The sequence below is a fragment of the Daucus carota genome, chromosome 5 (assembly GCF_001625215.2).
Source record: "Daucus carota subsp. sativus chromosome 5, DH1 v3.0, whole genome shotgun sequence".
Lineage (NCBI taxonomy): Eukaryota > Viridiplantae > Streptophyta > Magnoliopsida > Apiales > Apiaceae > Daucus > Daucus carota.
In genome coordinates this window covers 37,360,906-37,378,718 of record NC_030385.2, presented here as the reverse complement: position 1 = coordinate 37,378,718, position 17,813 = coordinate 37,360,906, and the positions used below count along the sequence as shown (strand labels likewise).

Sequence of the window (17,813 nt, the reverse complement as noted above, 5' to 3'; positions counted from 1 at the left end):
GATATAGTAAATATATTAGTTACTAAATAGCTAATATAATAATAACTAAATATTAAATAATATTTTAATATTAAAATAAACCCAATTTTAACTCCGATTAATCCCCGATTTTCGATTAATCCTTGAATCGGTAGCTCAACCGATTAGGTCCGATTCCCGATTTCTGTAATACTGATCGTAACACTTGTTGAAGACAAAGGCCTTAGTCAAAACTTGGTTAAGCAAAGCGACATCGTTTGGAACTTCCAAGAGTAATCCCTCAATAAAAACTAAAAAGCACAAAGAGCAGGCAAAAGGCAGCAGCAGCACCTATAAATACAGCCCCCTCTTCTCTCTTTACTTCCAATATCAGCTCACACATTATTGCTCTGTTTATTTTCATTTCATTTCATTTCGTTTGATAAAATGTATGACAAAATCTGTTAAGCTCAGGAGGGATAGCGCCACTGGGTCTTTCTGCATGTGTGTTCCCTTTTGTATGTGTGTTGATGTGTAATCACTATACGTTGCGCTATCCATCCTGAGTTTCATGGAATTTTCATACTCTGCTGCTCTCCACATTACTTGAACAAATCCTACATTCACAATGCTGCATGTATCTAGATCTTCCTCGGCACGTGTTGCTACGAGAGTCTTGTGCACTGGTACATATCAGATACATGATATAAATTTTTAGAGACAGAGAAAATATATTGCTTACTTGCATAATTTGATTAGTGACAGTAATATGATTAATAACACTTTACAAATTTTGTTGTTATTGACCAGTGAAGCTAGCAAGACTCAAGTTGATTGTTTGGAGGTACAAGACAATGAGGAGAAGGTAAAAACTAATAAAGAGACAAGTATGCAAGCCTAACAAATGTGAAATCCAATGAAATGGTAGTTTCTATTCTGTGAATGCAATCTTCTTCTTTTTATATATATGTGAGTTTTAACAGGTACAGCCATAGACAGATTCCTTTTGTTCTTTGGTAGATGGATCACAGGTTTGGAATTTTTCTCAGTTATCTCAAAATTTGAATCACTGAAAGACTGCAAGTCCAGTCAGGGAATCTATGAATAGTTCTTGTGAGTAGTTGTACAAGAACTATTCTGAGCATAAAGTGTGCACAAAAGAGTTACAGCTTACAACAACACTTTGTACACATGTAGCATATTCTTTGTAAACTACTTGTTGCCAAACATATGAGGATGGATTTAGGATGAGTTAGGAGACAAGCAAATCCTAGATTTCCCATATTGGAACATGTCAATGGTATGAGTCAGGAGTATATGGGTATTTTCTATGCCGACTTAACAGCCGGCCTTTTTCTTGTGTCAGTTCTCCGGTTCTGAGATCTGGGATTGGACCGATGTTTTGCAGAGTAACAAGCACATCGAGCTTCATTGGATTGATCGCGATTCAGCAAATCCAGTTTGATTAGCAAGAGTGGAAGCAACTGATATACAGACTGGTATATATGATCGTTTTTACGAAGCAGAGATTTATTTTGAAGTCTCACAGTGTCAGAATGCAATGCTTTTGGGTAGCTCTAGTTATTAGGCTTAATAACCTTTTAACCCTCAAAGTTTGGAGGGTTGTTCCGAGTCAGCCTCGATGTTTTAACTCGTTCGATTCGACCCTCCAAGTTTCCCGAATGTACCTTTTAACCCTTATACCGGTATGATTGAAAAAAACAGTATATATCGGAGGGTAAAGTAGACAAATCCTAATGTGGGTAAACTTTGAGGGCATAAGGGTTAAAAGGTACAACCCTCCAAACTTTGAGGGTTAAAAGGTAAACACTTATATTTGCTTCTTCGCCTCATGCATTCAAACACATCTATTCCTCTTATTACAATGGCTGCACATTTTCTCGAAATCCTTGGCTTTTTTCTGCTTTTTTTTTTTGCCAGCTTTGTTAATGGAGATCCCACGAATGATGTTAGCTTCCCAGATCTGTTGTACAACTTCCAGAACAAACCGGAACACAACCACAGTAGGCCATGCCATTTAACAAGGCTGTTTAGGTGCTAAAAGATGATAGAAGTTTAGACATAGCTTGAGCCAAAGAATCTAGCTTACAAGCCCTCTAAACATAAAACCTGCAGTAATCGTCTCCCTCACACGTCTGATCAAATGCAAGATAAATTGATACTAATTACGAAATCAGGCATGTACCTGAATCGACCCTAATGCTACCAAACGAAACACAGCTAGCCCTGACCTAACACAAAATTTTCAAGCATAGCCTTTGGAAAAATCACAAAAAAATCAAATCAGTTCCTAAAATGCTAGAAAGTCGCAAATAGAAACCCCAACATTGTGAAGAAAATGGAAGAGTTCATTTCCCAGGTACACTCCTTGCCAACACAGTATCATCCATGAATATTCAGCCATGCACCCAGGAATTGAATATAAACAAACTAGACACAATATATCAAACAACCTACAACATATCTTTGGGAAGGATTAAGTCTGCTATGTTTGATAATAGGATGAAAACTGAAAACCAACCCAAAAAACTTGGTCTACGAAAAACTTTAGCCGAAATAACAGAAGCAAGCAATGTTCTGGGACCAACAATAAGTGTACTACCAAAACCAGAGGCATTAGTTAGATTGAAAGCTACTCAATGAAACATTCCACACTTGCAGAGATGGATATTCATCCAACGGCTAGAAGGTTGCACGTTGTTTAACCCGTCCCTGACATACGTATGCCAGGGACCTGAACCCTTAATATTAATAACTTTTCTGTATGTTTCATATCTATTTTTTTGGTTCAGTCATACATGCCAACTGATCAGATACCAAAAGCAAGCCGAAAGGAATATTGTGGCTTCCCCAGAACATAGTGCGTACCTACAAAACTGCTAATATTCTGCTTAATTACTAGCATACATGTCGTCTAACTTTATACATAAAACTTTGCTTAACGACCTTTTAGCCCTCAAAGTTTGGAGGGTTGTACCTTTTAACCCTTATGCCCAAAGTTTACTCATATTAGGATTTGTCTACTTTACCCTCCGATTTATACCGTTTTTTTCAATCATACCGGTATAAGGGTTAAAAGGTACATTCGGGAAACTTGGAGGGTTGAATCGAACGAGTTGAAACATCGAGGCCGACTCGGAACAACCCTCCAAACTTTGATGGTTAAAAGGTCATTAAGCCCTAGTTATTACAGGGAACATGTACAGTTTTGATACAATTCCTGTCTATTTTCGACAATGAACAAAATTAAAAACTCTAGATGCAAACAATGTATATTTCAAGTTCCCAGTGTGAATAATCATGAACAAGAAAATAAAAACTGCGTGGGAAACCATAAGTATCAGGCTCTCAGATGAATAATCATGTGGTTAAACACTGTAAAGAATTGATGCTTTCAGTAGACCCTATTATTAATTTGAACACACCTGCGATTTCAACGTATATTACCCTTTTTCTTTTTGATTTCACGCACACTTCGTATGACAATACATCTGTGAATCAAATTCTTCAAAAAATAAAACCTAATCCATACCAAAAGTATCAATTTCTAAATATGAGAAATCAAGATTAGAAGTACATACATGCAAACTCCTATAGTTCCAGTCTAGTATTCCTGTTCTAGGCCATGATGAGGACTCTTGCAACATCAAAATTTCTATGGTCTATCATAAGAGGGATCTTCATCATACAATCTCAACTGACTAGAGATCACAGTGTCTTCTTGTTTCACATTGCATTCATACATAAAAAACTTTCATCTAAAGCTTCTCAAACTTATCTGCATCTCCTGCTGCCAAATTCACACTTTCATCATCACTTTTCGTCATGTCTAGATTATACTTCATCATTAATTTACCACACTGCAAAAGGCCCCCGTACAAGGTATTTTTTTCTCCTTTAAAAACTATTTCAAAGTCTAGAATTCTTGATCGATCATCACCCTACATTACCCACAAGTATATATATTATCATCGTCATGTCAAAAGTGTTACTGAGACGCCACAAAAAATTTGCATGTAAAATACCTGGATGTTTCTGGTTAGAACAACCCAACTCTCAAACCATGTTAATATTATAAAGCACCTATATTTAGGTCTGCTGCCGGATTAACAGATGCTCCTAAAATTTTCTTTCACACATTCCAGGTAGTCAGATCTATTGAGCTTAGTACAAGTGATCTACTATCTCTAGTGCACTGCACCTGCACGGTGATATTAATAGCAGTTTGCAACTTTTTAATAAAAAGGAAAATATTCAATCAAGTGTTACCAGTAAACCGAAGTGCCCAAGTCATTACACCATCAACACTGCCACCAAAACTTTTCTTTCTTGACCAAAATTACACTAATATACTTATTTAACCTAAACATGCTTTATATATTTAATAAGAACAAATTAATATCAGTATAAACTGACGAGAAAGGCTAGTAAAAAAAAGAGACCAGAACCATGAGCAGCAGGGCATGTGAAAAAGGATAAGAGTCGATTGGTGTTAACTGATTTTATCCAACTCACGGCCCTTGAGAAAAAATGTGTAGAATGCATGACATGGTTTCCAGTTTTGGTACATGGATACATTTTGAGGCTGTGACTGCTCCAGAGTATTCTGGCCATGCCAAAGTTGCCAATTTCAGGAGTTCCCGGCAACCATTTCATATATCTGCGGAAGTTTCATGGAACCAAAATGATACATTTGGAAAATCTGTCCGCTTAAAACCCCCACCATATATGAAGGAGCTCAAATGCCTCTTCATTAAACTCAATTGCTGATTACACATACAATGATACAAGTACTCTTTCTGCAAATGCTACCATTCCTCAATTGCAACACTCCTTAACAGTTAACACACATAGGATTTGGAGGATTTACAGAAAAGTGACAGGGGAGAGGAGATAAACCCTACAGGAACATGGCAAAATGCGCAAGGAGTTGCACAACATCAAACATATTGCATCGATCACAGCAGTTGTATAGACAAAAAATTCAAAAATTTATACAAAAGTTGTATAAACGAAGAAAACAAGCAAAAGAATTTCTTCATTTCTCAAGGGAAATTATCAAAAACTAGTGATCCTTACTAGAAAAAAAGAAGCCTCAGAGTCCTATTTTTGTTGGCATATATAAGCAGAGTGATTCTCCGCCTTTCACACTGCTTGATTTTTGTTGGCATATTTTTTTGTTCACAATTTTGACTTTCTTCCCTTTTTCCATATAAATTAACTCAAGATGCCAAAATTGATCCATATCAAATATATATGAAGTAGGAGTATGTCTTTATATTCCATTGTACTATACAAGTTCTACTTATATTAAAGTAAATACATAATCAAATAGGGTCACTACATATACAAGTAATTTGCATATTGTAAATCGATGACTTGCAAACAATTAGAAAACAAATATTAAATCAAGTATCAGCATAAATCTGAACTAAGAGCAAGTCCAACAACTTTCCTAAATGAGCCCCTAAGCTCAAATATAAGGAATATGACGTAAAATGCGGCTGCAACAGTATCCTAGTGATTCCCTAAGCCATTAGAACATACTCAAAATCAGTAAATCATTAGAACATACTCAAATCAGTAGTCATGCCCTATTTTTAGATAACCACTAGTCATTCTCCAGTTCATTTTTTAAATAAAAAAATTCATTTCCTCCCTTTCTACACTCTTGGTTCCTACTATTTCATACTAGATACTTCCTACAACTTTTGTCCTCACTATTTCCCGTTTATCAATTCAAATATATTAAAATGAAAATAATGAGGAATGGAAATTAGGATTTTTGTTGGAATTGACACACAAAATAATGGTTTTATTTCACTACAATCCTTTAGGATCCATTATTTTATAATAACTATAGTGATTAGACTAGAATACTGTTGGACTTGCCCCAAGTAATTCACAAATAATCCAAGTCTCCAATGGACCACCGGAAGAAGCCGGTTCTCCACTTCTCGCCATACCAAATAAATATATAGATAAGTGAACCAATTAATTTTTTAAAAGAAACACAGAGGTATCAAAAATTAGCAACATTAGCTGCACTTGCATTCACATAAGTGCTACAGAACATAACTAGTTGACATACAAACTAGTAAGCAATCAACATCTAACACAAGAAACCAAAAGTTTCAAAGTCCGAACAAAAAACCGACACCAAAAGTCTGGTCAATAAGCTGTGAAGTTATACTTTAATGATACAGATTATTCACTGGGCATTTATGAAATCTTTAAACAACAACATTGTTAAAAATAAATCAATGTACCAAATAAATGAATACAAATCTCACCATTGGCATAACATACAATTGCAATTTAAAAATTAGTGACTTGCCAACAATTACGAGCCAAATATTGATTAAGGTATTATCATAAGACTGAAATTGTGCAATTCACAAATACACCACCACCACCAGGATAAGTTCATTCCATCACCAAAAAAACAAAAGATATACTCAATTAACCTACATAACATGTATATAAACCATGAAAAAGTAACTGCATTGCATTTTACCGCAATTACACAACTAGATCTCCATATCCTCAACCACGAGTCGCGATAATCGGAGCAGCGGAAGCAGCAGCATTGTTAGCAGCACCGGAAATGAACGACAGGAACGAACTATTCTGCTCACCCTGCTCATCCAAAAACAAATCCTCCGGCGCTCTAAACGCACCGTGCGCACACACAATTGCCACTCCAATCATCAACGCGGAGATCAAAATCGATCCAACGCTGGTCAGGAACACCACAACGATCGTCGACAGGATCAAAAGCCCTAGAGTCTCGCGATCGGAGAACGTACGGTTAAACACAACAAGCGGCTGATCCGACGGCCTGAACAGGTACAAGAACAGCCACGACGCGAGCAAGCCGAGGAGGATGATGAGAGAGAACGGATTCGTCAAGAGAGAGACCGCGAGCACGACCGCGACCACGGAGAGATAGTTCACCTTGAAGTAGGTGTAGTTCTTGCGGATCCGAGTGGTGGCGTCGGAGATCGAGTCCGGCTTCGAGAACGCCGAGCGGTCCACGAGCTCCGACCAGGGGCGACGCGCGGCAAGGCCGGTACGGACGGTCTCGGAGATGTTGGAGATGAACGCTCGGAACGCCGGCGTGGTCACCGGAGCTTGTGACTCGACAGCGGTGGTCTGGGGATTCGTGATCGGAAGTATTGCTGGTTGCGATTGAGAAGACATGGCCGTTAATTGTGATCTGATCTATACGTACACGAGTTTGTGTGTATAGGTTGTGTGGGAGTTTGTTTTGTTTGTTGAGATTTGTGAGAGATTGGGCAAGAGGGGTTTGAGACTTTGAGTTGTAGATGTAGCAGAAGGTGTGGCGATTTTTGAGATGATTTATGATTTTTTTTTTATTTTTTAATTTTCTTGTTGTTGCTTCGTCGGTGGATCTACAAGGCAATTTCTTGGTGCGTTTAGGCCAATCGGATTGTGACAGCTCATAAATGTTTGCCATTCTTCGTTTCGAAGTAATTTGGACGTTGACAAAACGCGTAATATATGTTACACGGAGTACATAAATACACCATCGGGATAAATATCAAGTTGATGATTCGTTTCGTCCAAATGTATCAATTGAGTGACTGATTTCCAAATTGACTCAAATTAGACACTCATTAGAAAAATTTGTATCAAAAATATTACTCTATCGTTAGTCAAAATGTTGAAAATATTATATATCGAGTTTCACACATTTTTTATGAATGGTATTACATCCAAATGAAAGATTCCGAGTCCTACTATTTTTGCTAATATTTTTAGATTTTTAAAATTTTATCAACTATTTATTTTTAATTTTTTGATTGTTTTATTTGATTTAAATAAAAATAAATAGGAGATAAATTTTTAAAAATTTAAAAATATTATCTAAAATACTAGAACTCGGAATATTTCATTTAGATGTAATACCATTCAAAAAAATTGTGCGAAACTCCATATATAGTATTTTCAAAATTTCGACTAACGATAGAGTGATATTTTTGATACAAATTTTTCTAATGAGTGGCTCATTTGAGTCAATTTAGGAATCAGTTACTCAATTGATACATTTGGACGAAACGAGTCACCAACTTGATATTTATCCCCATCAGAATATATGAATTCTGAAATTTTATTGTATTCTATTGTGTTCTGTTCTGTTTTTGCTAAACTGTTTTATTTATCTTTCGGATGGTTTCAAAAAAAAGAGTATACGACACCCAGAAAATTGGAATAAAATGAGTATTGACCCAAATTTATATTCAAGAAACTTAACTGCAACTATTACTATCAAATATCGATCTTTTAATGATACGTGAGATAATTTTTGTTATCCATTTTTAATATGACATTCATGTCCACGGGCACCCATATTTCATCGTTAAAAATCAATTGACCGGTTTCATGCTAATTAACGTTCGAGTCTGTTCAAGTCATCATCCGTAAATATAAATTATCATCAACTTCTACTACCAATTGCATAATCTATTGCATTTTATAACCCAACCTTCTCTTTCGTTTAAACTTTGCATTAACGTTATCTATTTCTATTTTTATTCTCATTTTTGTATTCCCTTACTTTTCATAAATAAGTCATCATTCATAAATAAAAAAATAAAAATGCTTATTTTTTTTCAAGTTGACCCAATTATAACTCAGATAAAAAAAACAATTAAAGAAAAAAGTCCGAAAAGTATGAAAAGTGGTATTTGGATGAACGGAAAAATACACATTTTTATAATATTTCTAGAAATAGATGTCTTGAACCTGGAAAAATAGAGCCATAAAATTACAAATAGATAATGTTAAAACAATAATTATAAACTTAAAAAGGATTGAGATTACAAAATGCTAGGAAATATGGAATTTTTTTTGACTAATATGGCTTATAGCCTTACAAATAGAGATGGGCATTAATCCCGACCCGCCCGATCCCGACCCGATCCCCGCACCGAATGATGCGGGGATTCGAGGATTTTTTCGGGTACGGGCCGGGGAACGGGGACGACTTTAAAAAAATATCGGGGATCGGGTCGGGTACGGTTTTTCACATTCCCCCGGCCCGATCCCCGATCCCCGACCCGATTTTCCCCGATTGTCGGCCCGATCTCCGACCCGATTATTATATTATATTATATTATATACATATATATATATATATATTATAATTATTTATTAATATGTTTATATACCTCTTTAGGTGCAACTTTAGTCATCACTTGTTTATATATTATATAGATTATAATTATATATTTAATATAATCAAATTTATTGAAATAAATGTTAATATTTAATTTTATTAAAATAAGTCTTAAATTAAAAAAGTCATAATTAAATCATTGAAGATAAATTAAAATAATGAGGTAAGACATATTAAAAACTAATCATAATTATGAATTTAAGTATTTAATTGAAAATTTTGGTTTAAATTAAAAATCCCCGAATCCCCGCGGGTATCCCCGAATCCCGATCGGGCCGGGGATGGGGATCGAAAAATAATCCCCGATGGGGATCGGGCCGGGGATGGGGATTAGGTTAGGATTCGGGGATCGGGACCGGTTATAGCGATCTCCGACCCGAAGTGACCCGATGCCCATCCCTACTTACAAATGAGTATCTGTTCTACGAAACTCTCGGGGTGAGCCAGGGGATAAGTTTTTAACCACTGAGCTATCCAACCGTGCTCAGGAAATATGGAATTTAGAGTGCAAACTGTCACACAGAAAATATACATACTTGTATGTGTTTAAACCAAAATTAAGAACTATAAACTATAATCAATTCTAACTTTTAAGACCACACTTGCTTATTCCTTTTAATCTATTTCTCGTAATCTTGCAAAATCAATTTTCCTAATAAACATATTTAGAACTGTTGAAATGTCTTGGTAGTAAATAGATACCAAGTTAATTACCCTCTTATCACAAAAGACGATCCAGACAGATCATTACCTCATGCTCAAAACAAAAAAAAAAAACCGTCTCTTTACTACAAACTCATCAAGTCGGTTGTAATCATACTATAAAACAATAGCAGAGGCAAAGCACCTTCTCCCAATTGCTTTTAGGTTTGTTAATTGCCAGCCCTGACCCTCCTTGTAGCATTCAATCTGTGTTGCCAAATAAGCAAGAGGAAGATATGATATTTAAGCAACAGTATTTAGGGTTTTTGTAAATGATTCAAGATCCCGCATTGAAACTTACTGTCTCTACAATATTTTCTCTGCAGTCGAGTCCTCCTATGATATACATAGAATCCTTCAATACTGCAGCAGCAGCATATCCCCTTTGTTGGTTCATAGGCTCACCAGTCATCCACGCCCCAGCCCGTGGATCAAATATTTCCAAACTACTGACCATTTCCTTGCCATCATAACCACCCAAAGCATATCTGCAGTTAAATTTACATATTACAATCACAAAGGTGCTAAGATTTATGAACATAATTTCACCTGGAAAACATTTCTTCCAACTAACTAATGTATAGAGATATTTTTATTATTCCTTTCATAAACGCAATTATGTTATCTTGCACTTTAACTGGCAGAAGTCTAGAATATTGTAATTTTAGAACAAATTAGAGACTAAATAACTAATCAACAGCAGAAATAACTTTAAAAACTATTATCAACTTACAATTTTTCATTTAAAACAGTTAAAGAATGACAACCCCTCTGAGTTTTCATGCTTGCAATACTGGTCCACGTATGTTCCCTGGGGTCAAATCTTTCAACAGATCTGAGAAAATAGACATTGTGATGAAAATTAATAATATATGTTATTTAATGGAGAAACAGAGACATTCAGTTAGTGCTTAAGTCATGAGTAGCAGGCCTCTTTGTACTAGGACCCCCCCCCCCCCCCCCCCCCCCCCGAAATAAGTAAACGACTACTGTCTACTGTGAAGTTTATTGGTTTATCCCGACAGTGAAAGCTTGGCACAAGTGTCCTTTTTATTTATAAGACAACATACACTCAAGATAACTAATGCTAAAGTCTAACATTAACTTAAGATAAGATGCAACTGGCACCACATTAGTTGATAATGTAAAAGAAGATACATACAGACATGAACAAATGCATTATTTGTGCAGGAGCATGTCAAGAGGAACAATTTTAAAGGTGACTTTTATCTTACTCCAAGTAACGTGTTCCATCAAATCCACCAACAGCATAGATAGCTCCATTATGTTCTACTGCAGCGAAAGCAAATCGCTGCACAAATGAAAGTGTAACAGATATATATTTAGAAAGGGAAAAAAAGAGAAATGAGTGACTAATTGACTATTCAACTCACCAGCGATTTGGCATCCAAAGATATACCCAAGAGTTCATAGTCACGGGAATAGAGTGCAGTTCATTGTCACTCACCGGTAGAATCTTTTGATTGTGTGTGTGTTAGAAGGGAGGGGGGGCAACTTATTCGATTAGCAAAATCTTGTATTTTATCTTTCTCATCACACACTAAAGTATTTATCAAAGAGACTGCAGTGACCTACTAACAACACAGCTACAGATATATCAAAGGGCAGTGACCTACTATCAACACAGCTACAGATATAAAACAATTACCTTATGAATCATGGACCGCGTAGGAATCCAGCGTCCAACATCTAGATCCAACATTTCAACATCGGAATAACTTTCATGCCCATTCCCACCACCAAGAGCGAAGAGTTTGTTGTTTACAGTAGCACCAGCCAAACTTCCCTTCACCCTATTCAGGGAGGGGCGTGAAGTCCATGTTTTGCGTGCTGGGTGATACGATTCAACTAAAGGTTCGAGGACTAAAGTTAGTGACACACACTTGAGTATCGGAAAAGTGCAGATATTAAGCAACAATTACAAGCAACAACCTGTCTCATACCACACAGAACAATTTCCACCACCAAATACATATATCTCGTCATTGAATCTTGCAACAGATGCGTAGGCACGTGCACAGTTCATTGGCTGTAGAGACTTTACAGTATCCAGTAAAGGTGAGTAGGTATCTAAAGCTGATAACCACTGGAGTCCATCATATCCTCCAATCAAATACATGAATTCGTTAATATCTGGATCAAGCTCGGTAAAAGCTTCGCTAGCTGTGTTATCCCCCTTAGCTACATAAGTATTGGATCTAGATTCCAGAACCAAACACCGATCTTTCAGGCATTTAATTTCTGTTTCCGCGTGTACCTGACGTACAAAGTGAGATACCAATAATTATTCGACATGAAAGAAATGAAAACATTGTGGCTGCTTGATTGACTATAGTTAAAAAAAAAATACTTAAAGTAAAACTATGGATGAAAAATATATTGTAGAGTATCAAGGAGACCGGGTACACTGTCATAGTGTAGATAATAACGAATAGTGAATACTTTAAGCTAATAGTAACACAGTACAAACTGTCATTAGTTTACTAACATAATAAAAGAAGTCTGAGACATGGCACTTTTAGAAGCCTAAGGAGATGCATTACTTGTAGAAAACATGGGTAAGAATTGAAATATCATGTAAATGCATCTCTGTTCCTCAGACTTAAACATGTTTTTAAAGAAAAGCCTAAATTCTTAGAGATCCAATTGAATCTGCCAAGCAGCACTTTAATGCAAGTATAAAACAGCAATGACCATCTGGATGTAACAAATGACAAAAAAAATTACCAGCTTCTGCTGTAGATATTCCATCTTCTGACTTTGCTCTGTTTTAAAAGCAGTTAACTCTTCCACCCTCTTTGTCAACTGCATATAAACAAAAGCACAATTATAAAGCTATTTACATGATAGAAGTCAAAACCTATCCCTATTTGAGAGGACAGAGATAATGTATAAGAAGACATCAATTACCTGAGCTAGGCCGGAGAGATCATCTTGTGACTTGACTGATGTAATTTCAAGTTTCTCTTCGGATATTGCTTGTTTCTTCAGCAAACCCTCATGCTCCGAGTTCTCACCATCTGTAACCACATTATCTTCAACTGATAATGACGGGTCTAATCTTTTAAAGGCCATTTCTTTTAGTTTCATGTACATAATGTCCTTTTCACTTTCCTCTATGGTCCTCCTATCCGAGTAAGCTTCAAATGAGTGGTTACAGTCAACAACCAAATCATCCGGACTTCCATCTGAGCTAGAGGAATGAGCAACATCAACATTTGAAACTGCAGTGTCAAAACCTTCATTCCCCTTTTCCCTCCATTGTGAAGTTAAGGGAATTTTCCTTTCTTTGGTGAGTTGTAGTGCAGATGTGTTTGGAGCAATAACAACGGACGATAGCAAAGATATTAACCTATCTGTTTGAGCATGGTCCAGCTCAAACCAGAAATGGTTAGATTTAAAGTAATTGTCCACAATTATAGGCTTGAACTGCTCTTCATGCAATGACTGGCATTGAACACGCAAACGGACCTGGACCTACATTCATTAAGTAGCAGAAATTAAGAGACTGAAATTGACAGAACTAGAAAAGAACTCGAAATAAAAATAACTAAAAAGTTGCATCTGTAGTTGTTGTAGTACTGACAAGTTCAAGCGGGTCACGCTAGCAACCTGACAGTTATTTAGGCTCCCTGTGAAAGGTAAATCTAATTCCAAAGCCTAACCCAGGTCCTCAATTCCAAATCTACACCAAAAAGGTAAATAGAACTCTGATATCTTATCGACATGTTGGATTTCAAGTAGATTACTTCCGGCCTTATCATATCTGGTAATATTTTGGACAAATAACTGCCAGCACACTTTAGAACATGTACAATGGTTGTGCTAAAATAGATGGACCTATGGCAAAAAAAAAAAAATAGATGGACCTATTGCTATAATTTAGCACAAAAAAGTGATTGTTGCTAAAATAGCACCATGTCTCCAATGTTTCAAATCTTATTTCAAATTTAAAAACTTCCAAATACACCCCGCTTTTGAATACATATTTACCAACTTTTAAGTACCCCGCGCTTTCAAGTAACTTTTTATCCGTTTCTCTCTTTCCCTCCCTCTTTCCATTTTAGCAAGGAAGTAACATGGAAATTACTTAAAGACGCGGCAAATAGTCTCTTGTGCACTCCAGTGCCAAAACACTAAGTTCTAATAAAAATTAACAGAATGTTATATATATATATATATATATATATATATATATAATGGGTTGCACTCCACACAAAACACTTTAAAAAAAGAACAACACAGAACACTTTCATAACACTTTTTCTTTCATAAAAAATGATTTGTTATGATTATAATTACATAGTTAAGCACTAACTAAACTTAATATATGAAATCTAACATCCAAATCTATCCAAATTATTAATATGAAATATTATAGAATCCAGAACAGAATCCAAAACAGAATCCAGAATAGAATCATGTATATATTCTTTACATGATTAATATCACATAGGATCATGTTATTTTTAATCCATAATTGTTGTTAAACATGCTAGATACTATTATTATTCAAAATATATTGTTAATTAGCTTAAAGTTAGAATGTAATTCAAGTTTTAGATGAGATTCTATGTTCGATTCCAAAGTGTTCTTCTTTGTTCTTCTTTTAAGGGTGTTCAGTTTTGAGCAATGCCCTATATATATATATAGGTATGTATGTATGTATATATATATGTGTATATATATATATAGGTATGTACCTGAGCAGGATATGATGTTTTTACTAAACCATCAGTCCATCCATATTGATTAATGTTCAGTTTTCCAGGGCTAGCAGCTTCAAAAATGCCATGAAGCCTTCGAGTACTGTAATTGAATAAAAACAGCGGCAAGCCAGGATCGATGTTCTTAACATATGACATGTGAGGAGCTGGTAAACCTGAGAAGAGTTTCTGGCATCAGATGTTGAAAACATAAGAAAACAATATCATAATCTGCTAAGTAGAAAGTTAAGGCCTCAAAGTATTATGTTCATTTTTTCTGCAACTACTCCAGAAGGTTTATAAGCAAAAAGTATACACACAATTATTTTGACTGGACTTCATAGAGAAAAGGACTGACCAAAGAGTTGATTATTGAGGCATTCTTTAAGAGTTGCATTCTTGCAACCAAAAATAACACCACCAAGCTGGCTTTTCCCCAAATTCCTAAAACCTGAGTAGGGTGCCTGGTTCAGTATGGGAATTTTGTTGTCATTGAGAACGAAAGTCTGTGTTTTCCTCCCAGCACCCATCTTCCTTACTGCCATATGGACAACCGTGAGAATTTAACAAAACAGTAAACACGAATAGAATTACGTTGCAGCAATGATACAACAAAAAAGTGAGGACAAAAAGCCTTCCAAATGCCAAGACACAAGTATAGGCACATAATTATACATACTATGCACACTAATGAAAAAATTGGAAAACCATCTATATCCATCTCAATAAAGGATCAAGTAAATTGTAGAACAACCTTTCAGTTACAGAGCCATAGGAACAATTGCAATTTGTAGGCATGTATTTACATACATTAGGCACACATGTTAAAACAGAAAATATATATGTACACATGCAATCACTGGTCATCTATATTCTATCAATCTATCTCTATAAAGGATAAAATAAATATACAACCTTCCACAGCCCTAAGAAATTATTTGTATACATTCAACACATATACATGAGAAAACAGAAAACATGCACATATATAAAAACAATAAGGCTGTGTACGCTTCACCGAAATGGAATGAATGTCAGCAGGAGAATTACAAATCTGGGCGGAATGAAAATTGAGGTTATTTGGTTGGGTCAAGGAATGGAATGAACCATTACCACACTCATTCTTCCATTCCATTTGAATTGTTGAATTCCATTCCATTCCAAACATGTGGGATAAGTCCATCCCTTTTAAACACAACACTTTCTAGAAGATAGCATCATATCAATCACAAAGTTAAGCATTTCAATCTTTTTGAAATATTATAATTTAAAAAAAATAATGAAACGATATATTATTCTCACTCCATTCCGATTGCTTCTTACTTAAAGAGACAAATGAATGGAATGATTATTCTGTTCCTCCTCCATTGTATTCATCTCAAGTGAGCACAACCTAAACATCTAATTCCATCATAGAACTGATCAAGTACATATATGACAACCTTCTCGTGCCCTGGATGATATCATAGGCACCTGACTACATACATTCGACGCACATATACATACATAAAAACACTAATCACCTATATTCTATTCATATGAAGCATCGAGTAAAAATTACAACCACCTAACCCGGCTAACAAGCATGGAGCAACAAAGCACCAATTGCTTGACACGGATATAAACAAACACAATCTCGAAAAGTGAATCAAAGGATACACGCATCAGGTTTATATTGTATGCAGTAATCACATTAATTAAAAACAATATATTAGGGCTACAATCACACTTGGAGATAACAACACAATTACACAACACAAACAGCGGCTAATGTAATCACTTAAATAACAACTAGACACTTATTCTTACTTAAATAACAACTAGACATTTATTCTTACTTCTCGATACATATTAAACCTTGAATAATCACGAAATCAATCAGCCACTCAACCAATAGACTGTGTGTGTGCGCGCGCGCGCGTGAGAGAGAGAGAGAGATACCTTCATTGATCGGTAGTAAAAATTAAAAAGAAAAAGAAAAAAGAACTGCTGAAATGATTAAACTCTTCCCCCTCTTCTGTGTGTACGAGGCAACACGGAGGAGTCCTTTATTATTGCCCACTGCCCAGAAAAGGTGGAAAGAAAAACCCTCTGTAAAGATTGGGATTTAGATTCGAGGTTGGAGACCTCATTAAAAATTTGTTGCTCGCTATTGATTTATTATATTTTAAAAATGTTATATTATTAATTAATATTTTAAATTATTATAAATTAAATATATCGTTTATAATAAATGACATAGAATTCGATAAATGATATAGTTATTTTTTTATGGAAAATAGATTTTTTTATCACTCAACTTATTGTGTCTTTAGAAACTTATTGTGTCATCCGAACCTAATTTAGTGACTAAAAAAACGGTCGTTTAAGCCCCTACACATACAAAGACCCCGAATTTTTAAAACCCTTTATATATACAGATATATATACTCAACTTTCTAATGTATCATATAAAAAAATTATATAATTTGGGGGAAAATTATATGAAAGATATTGAAAAAATTATAGAAAATTGTTGAAGAAGTATATACGTGTATATATAAAGAGGTTTTAAAATTTTAGTATTGCTGTTTGTGTGGGGACTCTAAGTGAGTGCTTATTTTGCTTTACTGTTGAGTCGAGCGTCGATTTTTAACATTTTTTTATAATGAGAATGAATCTCAACAAATATGATTCGGCAATTTACCGTGAAAATTCTTTTATTCAAGAAAACTTATCATCTAACCTCGGACATGCAAGATGACCGGGAGAATTTAGACAATAAAACATTAACGTCTGAAAAGAAAAATCCGTAATCTACCAAACATCCTGAAAATATAAACCAAAGAAATAAGAAAAATATAAGTCGATATATATAACAGATTATATATTATAAAAAACTAAAAGATAATATATCCAATAATTAAAACAAGCCAACAAAGCGGCACATAATTGACTCTGGTGGTCAACATATTCCCACAATCATGATGACTCCTTATTGAAACAATTACGCCCTTGATTAAGGCACAATTAACAAAACATTAACGGCCTCAATTAAGGCACAATTAACTCCTTCAATTAAGACACAAAAAAATCCTCAATCAAGGCACAATTAACGCCTTCCTTAAACCGATTCATGAATCTGATACTGACCTCGAAACAGCAGCCGTCACCGCCATCATGTTCGGCCACCATCGATGTTCTAGTCGCGTCGCTTACACCAC

At 35.4% G+C, this 17,813-nt stretch overlaps 2 protein-coding genes and 1 long non-coding RNA gene across 6 annotated transcripts; 1 reads left to right on the top strand and 2 right to left on the bottom strand.

The window, feature by feature from the left end:
- Positions 1–306: 306 nt before the first annotated feature.
- Positions 307–922, top strand: LOC108222380 (uncharacterized). The gene is made up of 2 exons (XR_001806959.2): positions 307–644; positions 769–922. It is a non-coding gene; the product is annotated as an uncharacterized LOC108222380 (long non-coding RNA).
- Positions 923–6,322: 5,400 nt separating this feature from the next.
- On the bottom strand, positions 6,323–7,352 carry LOC108219812 (PRA1 family protein B4). Its single transcript, XM_017393338.2, has one exon. It carries the CDS (start codon positions 7,180–7,182, stop codon positions 6,526–6,528), a length of 657 nt encoding a protein of 218 aa, XP_017248827.1. The 5' UTR covers positions 7,183–7,352; the 3' UTR covers positions 6,323–6,525.
- Positions 7,353–9,816: 2,464 nt separating this feature from the next.
- Positions 9,817–16,738, bottom strand: LOC108223676 (uncharacterized). 4 transcript variants are annotated; one of them, XM_017398046.2, is made up of 11 exons: positions 16,552–16,738; positions 14,969–15,148; positions 14,608–14,786; positions 12,815–13,381; positions 12,632–12,709; positions 11,837–12,161; positions 11,553–11,752; positions 11,119–11,195; positions 10,617–10,718; positions 10,185–10,371; positions 9,817–10,090 (listed from the first exon to the last, which is right to left on the bottom strand). In XM_017398046.2, exons 2-11 carry the CDS (start codon positions 15,138–15,140, stop codon positions 10,001–10,003), a joined length of 1,977 nt encoding a protein of 658 aa, XP_017253535.1. In that variant the 5' UTR covers positions 15,141–15,148; positions 16,552–16,738; the 3' UTR covers positions 9,817–10,000. The 4 variants fall into 4 exon arrangements, with proteins under 4 accessions (XP_017253535.1, XP_017253536.1, XP_063949753.1 ...); XM_017398047.2 differs by having other exon boundaries at positions 16,449–16,723; XM_064093683.1 differs by lacking the exon at positions 16,552–16,738 and adding an exon at positions 15,724–15,923.
- Positions 16,739–17,813: the final 1,075 nt, after the last annotated feature.

Excerpts from the sequence above, each read along its gene's own strand:
- LOC108223676 (XM_064093683.1), bottom strand. The coding sequence starts at position 15,793 with ATGGACTTATCCCACATGTTTGGAATGGAATGGAATTCAACAATTCAA. Across the intron at positions 11,196-11,552 it reads CGCGGTCCATGATTCATAAG|CGATTTGCTTTCGCTGCAGT; the intron begins GTAATTGTTTTA and ends TCATTTGTGCAG. Across the intron at positions 10,091-10,184 it reads GAGAAAATATTGTAGAGACA|ATTGAATGCTACAAGGAGGG; the intron begins GTAAGTTTCAAT and ends TTGGCAACACAG.
- LOC108219812 (XM_017393338.2), bottom strand. The coding sequence starts at position 7,182 with ATGTCTTCTCAATCGCAACCAGCAATACTTCCGATCACGAATCCCCAG.